The 17,983-nt window shown below is 37.9% G+C and overlaps 1 protein-coding gene across 3 annotated transcripts in view; it reads right to left on the reverse strand.

Moving 5' to 3' along the window:
• SPIRE1 (spire type actin nucleation factor 1) overlaps positions 1-17,983 on the reverse strand; it is a 220,844-nt gene that overhangs the window by 17,870 nt on the left and 184,991 nt on the right. For all 3 annotated transcript variants that reach the window (XM_039217237.1, XM_039217238.1, XM_039217239.1), the window contains exons 9-10: positions 13,498-13,670; positions 5,807-5,897 (exon numbers count right to left, since the gene is read on the reverse strand). In XM_039217237.1, coding sequence (XP_039073168.1) covers positions 5,807-5,897; positions 13,498-13,670 — 264 coding nt within the window. The remainder of the gene's footprint in view (positions 1-5,806; positions 5,898-13,497; positions 13,671-17,983) is intronic.

A 17,983-nucleotide genomic window follows, 5' to 3' on the forward strand; every position in this document is an offset into this window, starting at 1 on the left:
GTGCAATCATAAACGGGATGAATTTCTTTATTTCTCTTTCTGTTGTTTCATTATTGGTGTATAAAAATGCAACCAATTTCTGTACATTGACTATGTACCCTGTGACTTTACTGAACTCATGGATCAGTTCTAGCAGGCTTTTGGTGAAGTCTGTCAGGTTTTTCATGTAGAGTATCATGTTACCTACAAAAGGTGAAAGTCTGACTTCTTCTTTGCCAATTCTGATGCCTTTTATTTCATTTTGTTGTCTGACTGCTGACGCTAGAACTTCCAACACTATGTTAAACAACAGTGGTGAGAATGGACATCCCTGTTGTGTTCTTGATCTCAGTTTTTCCCCACTGAGGATGATATTAGATGTGGGCTTTTCATATGTGGCTTTTATAATGCTTAAATATGTTCCTTCTATCCTTTCTTGAGGGTTTCTATTAAGAAAGGATGTTGCATTTTGTCAAATGCTTTTTTTGCATCTGTTGACAGGATCATATGGTTCTTATCGTTTCTTTTATTAACGTGATGTATCACACTGATTTGCCAATACTGAACCAGCCCTGCAGCCCAGGAATGAATCCCATTTGATCATGGTGAATAATTCTTCTTATATGCTGTTGAATTTGATTTGCTAGTATCCTGTTGAGAATTTTTACATCCATGTTCATCAGGGATACGCAGTTCTCCTTTTTTGTGGTGTCTCTGTCTGGTTTGGGAATCAAGGTAATGCTGGTTTCAAAGAATGAGTCCGGAAATTTTCCTTCCATTTCTATTTTTTGGAATAGCTTGAGAAGGATCGGTATTAACTCTGCTTTAATTGTATGGTAGAATTCCCCAGAGAATTCTTTATTTTTGAGAGAGGGAGAGAGAGAGAGTGTGAGCAAGGGATGGGCGGGTGGGCGGGCAGGCAGACAGACAGACAGACAGACACACACACACACACACACACACACACACACACACACACACACACACACACAAGCAGGCTCCAGGCTCTGAGGCATCAGCACAGAGCCCAACACAGACCTTGAACGCACAGATCACAAAATCATGACTTGAGCCAAAGTCAGACACTAAACCAACTGAGCCATTCAGGAGCTCCTGTTTGCTAGTATTTTTAAAAAATTAAAAAAAAATCAGTGTATGTAAAGGTTCTGGTCTATAGTTTTCTATCCTTGTGGTGTTTTAGCTTTATTATCAGAGTAATGCAGTCTCATAGAATGACTTTAGGAAATGTTCCCTCCTCTTCAATTTTTTTGGAAATGTTTGAGAAGGATTGGTAATAGTTTTTTTTTTTGTTTTTTTTTTGAGGCATCAGATTCTGGCCTCTTCTTTGTTGGAGAGTTTATGTTTGCTAACTCAATATCCTTTCTAGTAATCTGAATGACTTTCTATTTCTTTCTGATTTAGTTTTGCTAGGTTTGGCATTTCTAAGAATTTGTCCATTTCATCAAGGCTATCCAATTTGATGGTAAGTGTTCATGATACTCTCTCATAATTCTTTTTATTTCTGTAGAATAAGCAGTAATGGTTTCTCTTTTCACTTCTTATGTTAGTGTTTTGAGTCCTTCCTTAGTCCATTTTGTTAAAGGTTTGTCAATTGTGTTGATATTTTTGAAGAATCGATTTTTAGTTTCACTGATTTTCTCCATTGTTTTTCTATCCTCTTATTTCATTTATCTCTGCTCTAATCTTTACTATTTCCTTCCTCTTTCTGCTAGCTTTGTGTTTAGTTTGTTTTTCTTTTTCTGGTGTCTTAAGTTGTAAATTTAGGTTGTTGGTTCATTCATTCGTTCCTTCCTTTCTTTTTAAAACCAGAGCATTTACTGTGCAACTAATCATTGAAATTCCTTGTTTTTAATATAAGTGTTTATAGCAGTAAGTTTCACCTTGCAGTGTTTTTACTGTGTCCTATATGTTCTATTTTTATTTTCATTTGTATTTTCTTTTTTTTTTTTTTTAATGGTTTTATTTATTTCCAGGAGAGAGAGACAGTGTGAGCAGGGGAGGGACAGAGAGAGGGGGAGTCACAGACTCTGAAACAGGCTCCAGGCTCTGAGCTGGCAGTCAGCACAGAGCCCGACGCGGGGCTCGAACCCACGAACGGCGAGATCATGACCTAAGCGAAAGTCGGACGCTTAACCGACTAAGCCACCCAGGCGCCCCTTCATTTGTATTTTCTAATCTCTGTGGTGATCTCTTCTTTGATCCACTGATTTTTAAAAAGTTCATTGTTTAATTTCTATAATTTTGTGAATTTTTCAGTTTTCTCTGTTACTGATTTCAAACTTTATCCCATTGTAGCCAGAGGAGATATTCTGTATGACACCTATCCTTTAAAATCTATTGAAACTTAACTTGTAGCTTAATAATGGTCTATCTTTGAAAATGTCCCATGTGCCCTGGAGAAGAATGTGTATTTGTTATTGGGTGGAGTGTTCTGTATATGTCTGTCAGATCTAGTTGGTTAATTGTGCTGTTCAAGTCCTTTATTTCCTTATCTTCTATCTGGTTATTCTATCCATTATTGTGAGAGGCGTACCGAAGTCTCCAACTATTATTGTAGAACTGTCTATTTCTCCTTCATTTCTGTCAAGTTTTATTTTATGTATTTGATTGTCTGTCATTAGGTGCATAAATTGTTCTTTCTTCTTTCTGCACTGAACCTTTTATTAATGCACAGTCCCCTTCCTTGTCTCTTGTAAATTTTTTTTTTGATTTAAAGTCTATCCCAGATTTCTTTTGGTTACCAATTGCATGGAATATCTTTTCTACACTATCACTTTCAATCTGTTTGTATCTTTGAATCTCAAGGGAATCTTTCCTAGCCAGCATGTAGTTGACTTATGTGTTTTTAGCTATTCTGCCAATCTCTAGCTTTTGATTAGAGAACTTAATTCATTTACATTTAAATTAATTACTTCATTTCTTTTATGTTAAAATGATTTTTTTATAATGAAACATTTAAATTCTTTTCCCATTTTCTTTTGAATATATATTCGGTAGCTATTTTCTTCATAGTTACCATGGAAACTACATTTAAGAGCCTAAAATTATAACATACTGATTTAGATGTATAGCAGCTGAATTTCTATAACACACAAAACTCTGCTCCCATCCAGCTCTGTCCTCCATTCCTTTTGGTTGCTGGTGTCACAAAATTACATTTGTATATACAGTCTTCCCCAAAATACAGACTAATAATTCTTTTAAATATATTAGTCTCTCAAATTATATAGAAAACAAAAAGTGCAGTTACAAACCACTGTTACAATAATATTAGTTTTTGTATTGCCTATGTATTTGCCTGAGATCTTTATTTCTCCCATGGTTCTGAATTATTACCTATTGTCCTTCGATTTCAGCCTGTAGGACCTCTGAGCCTTTACTGCAGGGAGGGTCTAGTGTTTATGAACTCCCTCAGCTTTTGTTTATCTGGGAATATCTTCATTTCTCTCTCACTCTGAACAATAGTTTTGCTGGACAGAAGACTGTTGGTTGACTTTTTCTTCTTTAAGCACTCTGAACATACAGAATTCCCCAACTATCCTGAAAGGAGAGCCTTCCTACAAAACCCTTTGTAAGCTGAAATGGCAAAAACAAAGAAGCAACTAAAGCATTTTGTAGAAGTGAAAATCCTCTTTGGATTTCTTTCAGTTAGCTAAAACAGATATTAATGTTGGTCTTTAAAAAAAAAAAAAGTGAAGTGGTGTAAAGAAAAATTTCAGAGAGTGGGGTGGAAAGCTGTATTGGCCCATTGTCTTCTGGCCTCCAAAGTTTCTGATGAGAAATATGTTGAAAATCTGATTGAGGATCCCTTGTATCTAGTGACTTAATTCTCTCGTTTCTCTGTCTTTGGTTTTTGAAAGTTGGATTATAATGGATCCTGGTGAGGGTCTCTTTGAGTTCATTTTAGTGGCGCTTCTTGGATGTTTATATTCATGTCTTTCATCAAATTAGGGAAGTCTTGGAAATTATTTCTGCAATTATTCTTTCTGTCCCTTCCTCTCTCTCATCTCCTTTGGGGACTCCCACCATCCATGTGTTAGTCTGGCTGATGGTGTCCCACAAATCTCTTGGTCTCTGCTTTACTTTGGTCTTTTGTCTTTCTATTCCTTAGACATGATGCCTTCTATTGTCCTAGCTCCGAGTTTGTAGATTCTTTCTTCTGCCTGCTCAAATCTGCCCTTTAATCTTCTAGTGAATTTTTCATTTCAGTTAAATAGAATTTTCAGCTCCAGACTTCCTTTTTGGTTTCATATTAGGTTTTCTAGCTCTTTACTGATCTTTCCATTTTGTTCACATATTGTGTTCTTGACTTTCTCCACATCTTCTTTTAGTTCTTTGAGCATTTTAAAGCAGTTTTTTGAAGTCTTTGACTGGCATATCACCTCCGTTTTTTTTTTCCTCCCCTGGGACAGTTTCTGTTGATTTATTTCTTTACTCTCAATGGGCCATACCTTTCTGTTTTTTTGTATGCCTTGTGATTTTTTTGTGTCGTGTGTTTTTGTTTTGTTAAACATTGAACATTTGAATCTAATAATGTGGTAACTCTGGAGATTAGATTCTGCCCCTTTCCCAGGAGTTGCTGGTTTTTTTATTGTTTTTGTTTACTGTTTTCTTGACTGCTGTAGACTCTCTTTGTGCTGAGGATCAGCCTGAGATGTAAAATTAAGATCTCAGGTCTTAATAAGCCATTCTCTGGGCATGCATAGTCACTTTATAATTTTCCTTGTATATGTAGTTGTTTTTTAATATCCTAGTCTTTAATGTCTAGCTCTGGAAAGGGAAAAAGCTAAAAATGAAGCAGAAAGGGGAAGAAGCCAGCCCTTTAAATCCTCTGGAAGTCACTTTAGCATGCAGGGAGCTTGCAACAAGGAACAACAAGGAACAACAATGACTGCACGACTCTTTGTCTACACCTTTGGAATCATATGGAGCAATCAGCAATGAGAGGACAGATTCCCAATATTTGGAGGACAGGGTCCTTTTTGCCCACCCTAGCTCCTGTAAGCTGTGTGCAAGCTGCTTCAGGAAGAGTACACTGCCTTGCGGCTGTGGGGTGCCTTGTGAAGGTGGGGCAGGAGTAGCTGCTACTGTGCTAAGAGCTGAAAGTGACTGAAAATTAACCACAATTTTTCATCTAAATCTTCCCCTGGAAGTTACAGGCCTTCAACAGACTTCAGAGCTCCAAAGTAGTTACATCAGACAGATTCTGCCAACGCAATTATTGTCTAGGTGGGAAATGGATTCTTGGTGCTTCCTGTTCCACCATCTTCCCAGAATCTTCTCCTTAAATGTGTAATTTTTAATCTTTCATAATAGTCTTGTACATGAAAAAGACTATTAAAAACATTTAGAAATCACTTAACTTTAGATTCTGTGTTCAGAATCTCTGAAGAGCTACAAAGGCATTTTTACTATCTATGTATGTATTTGGGTATGGATATGTGTATATGCGTTTGGGGGTGGGAATGACAACACGGGTGATTATTTAGGGCTGCGCATTTAAACTCAGACAAGAAGGTAATCTAAAAAAAACAAAAAAAAAAAAACACAAAAAACCCCCCATACAGTTGACTTATTCCCTACAATCCAAAGGTGACTGATCTGTTATAAGAACCCAGTTACCAGTTAAGCCCAACCTTAACAAGTCACTCTAGGAATATAACAATATTTCTGCTCCTGACTAGTGAAATTCCAGGGTTAATTCTTCTACCCTAAAGGATCACAATGCACTCTGGGATTCCCTATTCTAGGTCTACTGTGTTTCTGAAGTTATCTGACACTATCTCTCTGTATCACAAATACTCACTCTTCCTTGTGGACACAGCGTCTGCTGAGGGATCTTCAAGGAAAGAGGGAGACACACTGCTGCTGCTGGCTGACCTGTGCAGAGTTTCCTCCTGAGAAAGGTGGGGGCAGAGAAACAGAGATTAAGAAATTAGTGCTCTCGTGCTAATCACATTTTACTACTAGAGATTTATTTTACTGTGAGGCACCAAATTATAATGTCAAAGGTTCAAGGCAAGTAGAAGACAAACTAGATGGGATCTAAAATTAGATGACTCTGGGTTTGTATCCCTCCTTAGAGTGATGGGACATGGAGCAAGTTTCTCATCTAGGTTTCAACATCTGGTATTTAATACCATCTTTACACCGTATTATTGGATCAGATAACACAGTCAAAACCCAAAATGCTTAACACATTACCACGCACACAGTAAATAGTGGTTAACATTATTATTAGAGAAATATTTAACACATTTATAGAAGTAGATTGGGACCTGCATGAAGGTACATGCTATGTGTCTCATTTGTTGTTGTTAGTAACAAACCCACTGTTAGTAAGTAATGAATAAATATTAATCTTTGTTGAATAAAATGAAAATAAACATTTCATATGAATTTAGGAAAATATCTACATTGTGCAAAATAAAATTTATATTCCTATGACCAGCGAGAAGCGACCTTCTTAATTTATTTTTAATAATAATACCATGATGAAGTACATATTTATTCATGAAAATTTTATTATCTACTACATGACAGTATACACATGAACTAAACAACTTATTTCCATAATATCTATAGAAAAGTGCTAAATATTTTTTTTTCACATTTTATTTTTTTTTGTTTTTTGTTTTTTAATATTTTATTTATTTATTTTTTTACAAATAGTTTATTGTCAAATTAGTTTTCACATAACACTCAGTGCTCATCCCCAAAGTGCCCTCCTCCATGCCCATCTCCCCCTCCCCCCCACGTCCATCAGTCCTCAGTTTTTGTCAGCATTCAAGAGTCTCTCATGGTTTGCCTCTCTCCCTTTCCCCCACCATTTCCGCCCTTCTTCTCCCCCTTGTTCCTCCGTCAAGTTCCTCCTAATCCTCCTATACGTGCAAACATACGATATTTGTCCTTCTCTGCCTGACTTATTTCGCTCAGCATAACACCCTCCAGGTCCATCCATGTTGCTACACATGGCCAGATTTCATTCTTTCTCATTGCCATGTAGTATTCCATCATATAGATAGATAAACCACATCTTCTTGATCCATTTGTCTGTGGATGGACACTTAGGCTCTTTCCATGTTTTAGCTATTGTGGAGAGTGCTGCTATGAACATTGGGGTACATATGCTCCTATGCATCAGCATTTCTGTATCCTTTGGGTAAATTCCTAGCAGTGCTATTGCTGGGTTCTAGGGGAGTTCTATCGTTAAATTCCTGAGGAACCTCCACACTGTTTTCCAGAGGGGCTGTACCAGTTTACATTCCCACCAACAGTGTAGGAGGGTGCCCGTTTCTCCACATCCTCGCCAGCATCTAGAGTTCTCTGATTTGCTCATTTTAGCCACTCTGACTGGCGTGAGGTGGTATCTCAGTGTGGTGTTGATTTGTATTTCTCTGATGAGGAGGGATGCTGACCCTCCTTTCATGTTTTTGTTGGCCATCTGGATGTCCTCTTTGGAGAAGTGTCTGTTCATATCTTCTGCCCATTTCTTTACTGGGTTGTTTGTTTTTTGGGTGTGGAGTTTGGTGAGTTCCTTATAGACTTTGGATATTAATCCTTTGTCTGATATGTCATTTGCAACTATCTTTTCCCATTCCGTTGGTTGCCTATTAGTTTTGTCGGTTGTTTCCTTTGCCGTGCAGAAGCTTTTAATCTTGATAAGGTCCCAATAGTTTATTTTTGCTCTTGATTCCCTTGTTTTTGGGGATGTGTCAAGTAAGAAGTTGCTGCGGTGGAGGTCAAGGAGGTTGTTTCCTGCTTTCTCCTCTAGGGTGTTGATAGTTTCCTGTCTCACGTTCAGGTCCTTTATCCATTTTGAGTTTATTTTTGTGCATGGTGTGAGAAAATGATCTAGTTTCATTCTTCTGCATGTTGCTGTCCGGTTCTCCCAACACCATCTGTTAAAAAGGCTGTCTTTTTTTCCACTGGATATTCTTTCCTGCTTTCTCAAAGATTAGTTGGCTGTATACTTTTGGGTCCACTTCTGAGCTCTCAATTCTGTTCCATTGGTCTATGTGTCTGTTTTTGTGCCAATAACATACTGTCTTGATGATGACAGCTTTGTAGTAGAGGCTGAAGTCTGGGATGGTGATACCTCCCGTTTTGGTTTTATTTTTCAGTATTACTTTGGCTATTCGGGGTCTTTTGTGGTTCCATACAAATTTTTGGATAGTTTGTTCTAGTTTTGAGAAGTATGCTGGTGCAATTTTGATTGGAATTGCATTGAATGTGTAGAGTGCTTTAGGTAGTAATGACATCTTAACTATATTTATTCTTCCTATCCATGAGCATGGAATGTTTTTCCATTTCTTTGTGTCTTCTTCAATTTCCTTCATAAGTTTTCTATAGTTTTCATCATACAGATCTCTTGTATCCTTGGTTAGGTTTATTCCGAGGTATTTTATGGTTTTTTGTGCAATTGTGAATGGGATCAGTTTCTTGATTTCTCTTTCTGTTGCTTCATTGTTGGTGTATAAAAATGCAACCGATTTCTGTACGTTGATTTTGTACCCTGCAACTTGGCTGAATTCTTGGATCAGTTCTAGTAGGCTTCTGGTGGAGTCTGTCGGGTTTTCTATGTAGAGTATCATGTCATCTGCGAAGAGTGAAAGTTTGACTTCCTCTTTGCCAATTCTGATGCCTTTGATTTCCTTTTGTTGTCTGATGGCTGATGCTAGGACTTCCAGCACTATGTTAAACAACAGTGGTGAGAGTGGACATCCCTGTCGTGTTCCTGATCTCAGGGGGAAAGCTCTCAGTTTTTCCCCGTTGAGGATGATGTTAGCTGAAGGCTTCTCATAGATGGCTTTGATGATGTTTAAGTAGGTTCCTTCTATCCCAACTTTCTCGAGAGTCTTTATTAAGAAGGGATGCTGTATTTTGTCAAATGCTTTTTCTGCATCTATTGACAGGATCATATGGTTTTTATCTTTTCTTTTATTGATATGATGGATCACATTGATTGATTTGCGAATGTTGAACCAGCCCTGTAACCCAGGAATGAATCCCACTTGATCTTGGTGGATGATTCTTTTGATATGCTGCTGGATTCGATTTGCAAGGATCTTGTTGAGAATTTTTGCATCCGTATTCATCAAGGATATTGGCCTATAGTTCTCTTTTTTTGTTGGATCTCTGTCTGGCTTGGGAATCAGAGTGATGCTGGCTTCATAAAATGAGTCCGGGAGTTTTCCTTCGACTTCTATTTTTTGGAATAGCTTGAGAAGAATTGGGATTAATTCTGTTTTAAATGTCTGGTAGAATTCCCCAGGGAAACCATCAGGTCCAGGGCTCTTATTTGTTGGGAGATTTTTGATCACTGATTCGATTTCTTCACTCGTTATGGGTCTGTTCAGGTTTTCTATTTCTTCCCGTGTGAATTTTGGTAGTGAGTGTGTGTTTAGGAATTTGTCCATTTCTTCTAAGTTGTCCAATTTGTTGGCATATAATTTTTCATAGTATTCCCTGATAATTGCTTGTATTTCTGAGGGGTTGGTTGTAATAAGTCCATTTTCATTCATAATTTTGTCTATTTGGGTGCTCTCTCTTTTCTTTTTGATAAGCCTGGCTAGAGGTTTGTCAATTTTGTTTACTTTTTCAAAAAACCAACTCTTGGTTTCATTGATCTGTTCAATTGTTTCTTTGGTCTCTATGTTGTTTATTTCTGCTCTAATTTTTACTATTTCTCTTCTTCTACTGGGTTTAGGGCGTTCTTGTTGCTCTGCCTCTAGCTCCTTTAGGTGAGCTGTTAGATTTTGGACTTGTGCTTTTTCTAATCTCTTGAAATAGGCCTGGAGAGCAATGTACTTTCCTCTTAGGACTGCCTTGGCCGCATCCCATAGATTTTGAATTGTTGTGTTTTCATTTTCATTTGTTTCCATATATTTTTTAATTTCCTCTCTAATTGCCTGATTGGCCCATTCATTCTTTAGAAGGGTGTTCTTTAACCTCCATGTTTTTGGCGGTTTTCCAGACTTCTTCCTGTAATTGATTTCAAGTTTCAAAGCATTGTGATCTGACAGTGTGCATGGTATGATCTCTATTCTTTTATATTTATTGAGGGCTGCTTTATGTCCCAGTATGTGATCTATCTTGGAGAATGTGCCATGCGCACTTGAGAAGAAAGTAAATTCCCTGGCCTCAGGATGTAAAGTTCTAAATATATCCGTCAGATCCATCTGGTCCAATGTGTCTTTCAAGTCCATTATTTCTTTAGTGATTTTCTGTCTGGTTGACCTATCCATTGCTGTAAGCGGAGTATTAAAGTCCCCTGCTATTAGCACATTCTTATCTATAAGCTTGTTTCTGTTTGTGATTAATTGTTTTAGATATTTAGGTGCTCCCATATTCGGTGCGTAGACATTTATGATTGTTAGTTCTTCCTGATGGATGGACCCTGTAATTATTATGTAGTGCCCTTCTTCATCTCTTGTGATTGTCTTTAATTTAAAGTCCAGTTTGTCTGATATAAGTATCGCTACTCCGGCTTTCTTTTGATTTCCTGTAGCATGATATATATTTCTCCATCCCCTTACTTTTAATCTGAAGGTATCTTCCCGTCTAAAATGAGTTTCTTGTAGACAGCATATTGATGGATTTTGTTTTTTAATCCATTCTGCTACCCTATGTCTTTTGATTGGAGCATTCAGCCCATTTACATTCAGTGTTATTATTGAAATATGTGGGTTTAGAGTCTTTGTATCTTTTGTAGGGTTCATGTTTGTGGTGGTGTCTCTGGTATCTTTGTTCCTTGCAACCTTTCCTTCAGAGCATCCCCCTCAGGATTTCTTGTAGGGCTGGCTTCGTGGTGACAAATTCTTTCAATTTCTGTTTATTTGGAAAGGTTTTTATCTCTCCTTCTATTTTGAATGACAGGCTTGCTGGATAGAGGATTCTTGGCTGCATATTTTTACTGTTCATCACATTGAAGATTTCCTGCCATTCCTTTCTAGCCTGCCAAGTTTCAGTAGATAGGTCTGTCACCACTCTGATAGGTTTCCCATTGTATGTTAGGGCCCTTTTCTCCCTAAAACTGCTAAATATTTTTAAATGTAGAAGAATATTTTTAAATGTTAAAATATTAGCCTATGATTACATGTGACAAGTAGTGAAAATTCTCTCTGACCTACTTAGTTAAGATGGTTTTAAGAATTAGCCATTCACAAAAAATGGCCTCACCTAAAACCTACTGTTGAAAGCTGTGGTTTCAAACACGCTGTAATACAAAGGATCTGGTCAAAGCAGTTCAAAGAAAGAAGGTTTGAACAGTGATCTCCACACTCTTGGTACACACCATGAAGAACAAATCAAGCAATGTAACTAAAGCTTCAACCCCAGACATGGTGTAGAGGTCACACAAATCTCTGGGAAAGCTAGCAAGCAACTAGAACGACCTCCTTCTGCTTATGGAAAGTCAAAAGGAAATAAAAGCCAAGAGTACCTCTTAGGAAAAGATAAAGGGGCCATACACAGTACTGCCAAAAAATTATGAAGTAGGTGCTACCTTGATTTAAACAGCAGAAACCATCCCCCAGCCTGACCTACCTCAGGCCACTTTCCTCAGAAACATTTTTAAAGTCTGGTTTTACAGAACTCTGAGCATGTCCACACCTTCCACACCACTCTTTACTGATTTCACTTGCTCCCACTGTAAAGAACCAAGAACTTGTTCTGGGGCAGTCAGGTGAGTGTAAGCCAATCAGCAGGAGACAGAGAAGTGGTGGGGACAATGGCATCATTCAAATCCTTTTGGGATTTTCCCTCAAAAGCTGTTGATGGTCCTCTGCCTCTGCATGCCAACCACAGGCAGCTGGACCCAATCTCTCACTATTTACAATGTGAGGAATCACACAGACACCCAGAAGAGGCCACGGGAATTGGAGGTTGGGGCTGAGCAACAGGAAATGGGTGTAGAATCCTGCTCAGCTTGCCCTGTGGTGCCCATTCCCCAAACTAAGCACTTTCTTCTTGGCTGGGGGATCCTGACGGTCTCTTTTCTCTGAAACCCCAGTCTTCTCTATTGCCAGGCCTGCTTTCTAAAACTTGCTTGCCTGTATTGTCTGATGCAGTTACTAGACTGACACTCATGAAGTGAGGCCTTTTCTAGTTCTACATCCTGACCAGTGACTCTTAACCATATGTGCTGGCAGGAACAAGGTCACTTCCAGAACTCCTGCTGCTCCTTTACTGTTGCTTTGCTCCAAGGGGGGCACTGTCACTGAAGGCTGCCAGAATTGTCTCAGAGACCGGTCTGGGCAATTAAAGAATAATTCCTTAATTCTAACTTGGATGAACGTGGAGCGGATGGAGCCAGCAACCACAAGAGCAAACAGAAGACAAGAAGCCGGCTGTGTGAGAGTGTTGTTTGTCTGTCAGGGCCTGAGGGAAGAGGGAGCCAAGGGGCGCCTGGGTGGCTTAGTCGGTTGAGCGTCCGACTTTTGCTTAGGTCATGATCTCACAGTTCGTGGGTTAGAGCCCCGCGTCGGGCTCAGTGCTGACTGCCAGGTCAGAGCCTGGAGCCGGTTTCAGTCTGTGACTCCCTCTCTCTCTGACCCTCCCCTGCTCACGCTGTCTCTCTCTCTCTCTCTCCTAGAAATAAATAAAACATTAAAAAAAAAAAAAAAAGAGGGAGCCAAGCATGTAATTTCATTCCATACAGTGGAGATACACAACACTGATGCTGCAGACAAAGGCTGGGGAGAGATTCGGGAAGTACCAGCACCCTGACTGTTTCTGGAAACCAGGGAGGACGTGAGATCTTCCTCCAAAGGGCAGCAGGGGAAAGATGAAATCTGGAGACCCTTAGCAAAGTTTCCTTTTGCAGACTTATCTACTGGTATTATTACAGAATGAACAAGCTTCACTATGGGTAGGTGTGTGTGTGAGAGAGAGAAGAATCCATGGAAACATATTTTTCTTTTTTCCTTCCGAAAGGAAGGGAAACATAATGAAGATCATATGTTTGCATTTATTTATTAAAAAAAAATTTTTTAATGCTTTTATTTCTGAGAGGGAGAGAGAAAGACAGAGGGGCAGCGTGAGCAGGGGAGGGTCAGAGAGAGAGACACAGAATCAGAAGCAGGCTCCAGGCTCTGAGCTAGCTGTCAGCACAGAGCCCAGCAAGGGGCTTGAACCCACAGACAATGAGATCATGACCTCTGCAGTCGGATGCTTAGCTAAGCCACCCAGGCGCCCCTGTTTGCATTTTTTAAAAAAAACTTATTTTAACAGCACTATAATCTAAGACCATGTGAATATTTCAGAACTTATTCTATTAACTATGGCCACTATACTGGTCTCTACTGAAAAACAATAAGTAATCCACTGTTTCACTTCCTGCCAAAAAAATGAATTTCAATCCCAACTTTATTGATTGAAAAATGGGAAGAGATAAAGCAACAACTGAGGCAACATGATTAGTGAACTTGGTCAGAGAGGGCTGGCATTCTGAACATGGGAGTCTAGATTGGACAGCCGGGACCTTATGGGACTCACCTCAGAGTCCGAGCTGTCCAGCTCAGCCAGAGTTGGGGCTTTGAGGAGCTTCTTCCGCTGCACAGGCACCTGCTGTGCAGCATGCAACCCATTCTCTTTTGTTTGTGATGTTAAACCTCCATTCACCACTGATGATTCCACAACGTTCTTTGGAGATTCAGGAGTAGTTACATCTGGTGAAAGAAAGGCGAAAGCTTACCTTTTCTCAAGCTAAGAAAGGTAATCAGTAGGCTGAATGCACTTTTCTAGGTACCTGGGCTTGGTAGCACACACCAGGTGACATGGCATTTCCATGTCACACAAGTACAACACAGAGGCTTGATACAATAATGCCTATGTATATAAAACATTTTTGTTAGACATTATCTGTCGGATTCCTTTAAAGAAAACCTTTAAATGAATAATTATATATTCACATTTATACATTAGAATTTAGAGCCAAAAGGAATTCTATAGATATGACTGTAACTTCTGTATCTGCCAGAGAGGTTAGTTTTACATCACAGTTTCCAAAAAGCTAGTGATAGACGGACCACAGTGGTGGCATACACAAAGCTAAAGCAGGCATATAGCTCAAAGATTTGAAAATGGTTTAATTTAAAAATCAAAATAGTGAATAATCTATATTCATATAAACATGATCTCAAAGAATCTGGGATACATTCCCTCTGATAAAGCTGATTTATGATTTAGATTATTCAAAGCTCAAATCTGGGTGGGAAGGTAATACAACAGATCAAAGAAATGTGGCAGCACAGAGTATACAGTTATTCAGAGTACAGAGCATAGAATATATAATAGAGTACAGAGCATGGAATATATAGTATAAAGCACAGACTATAGAACACAGAGATTATAGGAATCACAGAGCATTAGTGCATAGAGAGTATATAGTATACAGTACAGACTATAGAACACAGAGCAGTGTAGAGAGTACAAAGCAGGGAGTATATAGAGTATGCAGTACACAGTAGAGACTACAGAGTACAGACAGTACATTTTTTTAGGTGAAAGAGACTTTATTTTGAATATATATATCATTCATTCAATTTAATTTTTTATAGTGCATAGCTATGTAAGGAAGTATACAGAGAAAAACAAACATTAGAAATACCTAAGGATGGAAGCATACAGGCAAAGAAGACATCTGATACATACCCATGAACAGACTTAGAAGCATCATAGATCAGCATCCATTAGAAAAGAATGAAAGCCATGCAAAAAATCTATCCAAACCATGGCAGGCAAGCGCAATCAGTACAAGTAATAGTTTCTCATATAGTACAAAAGTATACATGTTCTTTGGATTGAAAACATAAATAAACGGCTTGGCGCTTATGTCCAAGTCAAAAATCATCTATTAGATGTGGATGCCACATGTGACAATAAAACATTAAAGGCCACAGTATATAGTACAGAGTATTTAGTAGAGAGGAGAGTACAGAGAGTACAGTATGTAGTATAGAGAAGAGTCTAGAGTAGTACAGAGTAGAGACTACATAGAGTACAGAGTGTTTATTATATAGAGTACAGACTACAGAGTATGAAGAGTACAGAGCATAGAGCACATAGTGTATACTGTATGGAGTACAGGGCATAGAGTATATGGAGTATATAGTATAGAGTACGGGGAACAGAGTATATAGAGTATAGAGTACAGGGCACAGAAATATATAGTATAGAGTACAGAGCACAGAGTATATATAGCATAGAGAGTAAAGAGCACAGAGTATATAGAGCACACAGTATAGAGTACAGAGCACAAAGCATATAGAGTATATAGTATAGAGCAGAGTACACACTACAGGGCACAGAGTATATATAGTATAGAGAGTAAAGAGCATAGAGTATATAAAGCATATAATATAGGGACTACAGAATATATACAGAGATATAGTATATACGGTATATAGTTAAGTATGTAGTATAGAGCAAAGTACAGAATATATAGTACCGAGTACAGACTAGAGAGCACAAAGCATTAGAGTACAAAGTACAGATAAGAGTATTGTGTACATAGTATAGAGAACATAGTACAGAATATATAGAATATATAACATAGAATACAGAGTACAGAGTATATAATATAGTAAGATGCAGATGATTTAGGTTCAAAGTCTAGTTCTGCTGCTAGCTGTCTGACTGAGCAAGTTACCTAACCTCATTATCTGTAAACTGGGCCTAACTAACTACACACATGAGCTCATTTTGAAGAATAACAATCGCATATACAATACTTACTACTGTGTGTAATAATGACAACACACAATAAATGTTGGCAATTATTAACACCGATTTTTATCTCCATTTGTAAGAAAGTTAAGGCTCAGAGTGACTTAGCCAGTCACACATATAGTGTGTTGCACAGCTGCTACTTGATTCATTAGTATTATTGATTCTCAAGGCCACTTTTTTCTCCCTGTACCCTGTGGAGCTAATTAGTGCAAGTGGAACTAATTTTCTTCAGTATTTCAAATGAAGTGTTAAACACAGACTAAGTTTAATAACCATTAAATTCGAGCATTTAAAAGGGAAAAAAAGCAGTCACTGCACAATTTAATTTACAGACCAACAACATGAAACTGATCTTTGCACATGAGCAGTCTGTGAAACTCCTGTGGTTGAAGGTAAGGTACACTAAGCATGAAAGTGAAGAAGACATGAATGATTAAAGCTCCTTTAAGAGGAAAAGCACTTGTAACTGCAGTTATTATAAAATACAGTAGTTTCTCTCCCAACATACAATATTTATATGCTTGAAGTGTAAGGGCCGGATTTCTAGGAAACATTCAGTGAATACGTGTGTTCTAGTACAGACTTCCTTGACAGTATTTAAAAGTCACATAAATTATTATCAATAATATGTATCTAGTTTAATATTTACAATTTCTGCTTACTTTTAGAGATGAAGAAGGTCAGAGCACATGTCCTTGTGAACGAGAAGAAAGGGTATGAGTAAGCAAGGAAAGAGGGAGGAAAGGGAGAAAAGGAAGACAGACAGATCTGTCCATCAATTGTTTGTTTTACATTAAATTCTTAATGGAAAACTTGACAACACATGTGTTCATCTTATTACCTTTCCAGATGTTAGGCAGCTGGAGAAAAAACATAATTAGGGAAGGGGCTGCACTGAAGGGGGACAAAAGGGCAAAAGCAGCAAGTTTTTACACAAATTTAAAGGTTGACATATTTAAATAAATCTTTCCTATGGGGGTGTAGAGAGCAGGAGGCTGCCACACCTAAGAGTACAATTAAAAGTTTTTCAGAAAGCAAAGAAGGGAATAATCGGGCTAACTGGTAAATCCATTCTTTAAAAGGTCTTGCTCAAATATGGTCTTGAACATATTTTAAAAGATCTTATTCTATAGTGTATCTTCTTTTATACACTACCTATAGAATTTCTCAAGTTTTTGTAGGAGTTAGGCTTTCAACAGAAAGCATGAAGTTAAAACGCACACATCTTTGTCCTCTCCTAGCTGCCCAGATTCCAACTGCGGTGCTCCCACTGCAGGTACCGTTAGAAGAGACTCAGTCAGCTTTGCGAGGTGGGTCTCACATTTCCGATCCTCCAAGTCAGAGCTTCCCCAAGGGTGAGACCACTAGTAGTGCATGGAGGAACACTGAAAGTTTTAATGGTTATGTATTTATTTTAATGCTTCAGGAAAAATATATCAGATACATGGCTTTACGGATGTTTTTGCTTAAAAATTTTTAGTAAACCACTGATGATAAATGAAAACAATTTAAATAATACTGGTGGTACTTAAAGCCGGCAAAAATAGCGAGGGTGGCATCTGACCTGAAGTTTAGGGAATACTGTTAAGTGACAGTGGCTGCTATGAGTTCATTTCATTCTCAAAGCAGGAGACTTGAGAAATTACCTAAATAGCTTTCTACTTGTCTGAACACCACCATGAGATTGAGAACTATAGTTGAGCTCATTCACTAAACTACTGAAATAAACACCTTGTATTGAATTCAAAGCTTTGATATAAATGGGGTTGATAAAAAAATACGAAACAGGTTTCAAGATGATCTCCACATAGAAGACAAAGCACTGTGTGTGATTTTATCTCATACTACATATTTGTAAAAGACTCAGTTGAACATATTTTTAAGAGAAAATTTTAAGTAGTTTGATTATGGCTTTAGAAGTCACATGCCTCATGTTCAGAATCTAAAATGCATAACCATGATATTAAATACTTTATGTAATAAATTCATGTGTGTCAGATACACCCAACTGCTGAATTATTTAGTTGGAGGAAACAGGACGGTGATACAGATTACATATGTTTGCTTTAAAAAAATAAATTACTTACCTTAATTAATGTTGAATGGATTGCTATGATTTTCCACTAAGCATTAATATTTCTAAGACATACATTAGTAGCAGAATATACTTCATTATATCTTATTCTATACTTAAGTTCAGAGGCATCATCTATACTACATATTTAAATATTTACTCCTTAGTGTGTTAATA

Source organism: Hyaena hyaena, unplaced genomic scaffold, assembly GCF_003009895.1.
Source record: "Hyaena hyaena isolate Hyena2069 unplaced genomic scaffold, ASM300989v1 scaffold_673, whole genome shotgun sequence".
In the NCBI taxonomy this organism is placed as follows: Eukaryota; Metazoa; Chordata; class Mammalia; order Carnivora; family Hyaenidae; genus Hyaena; species Hyaena hyaena.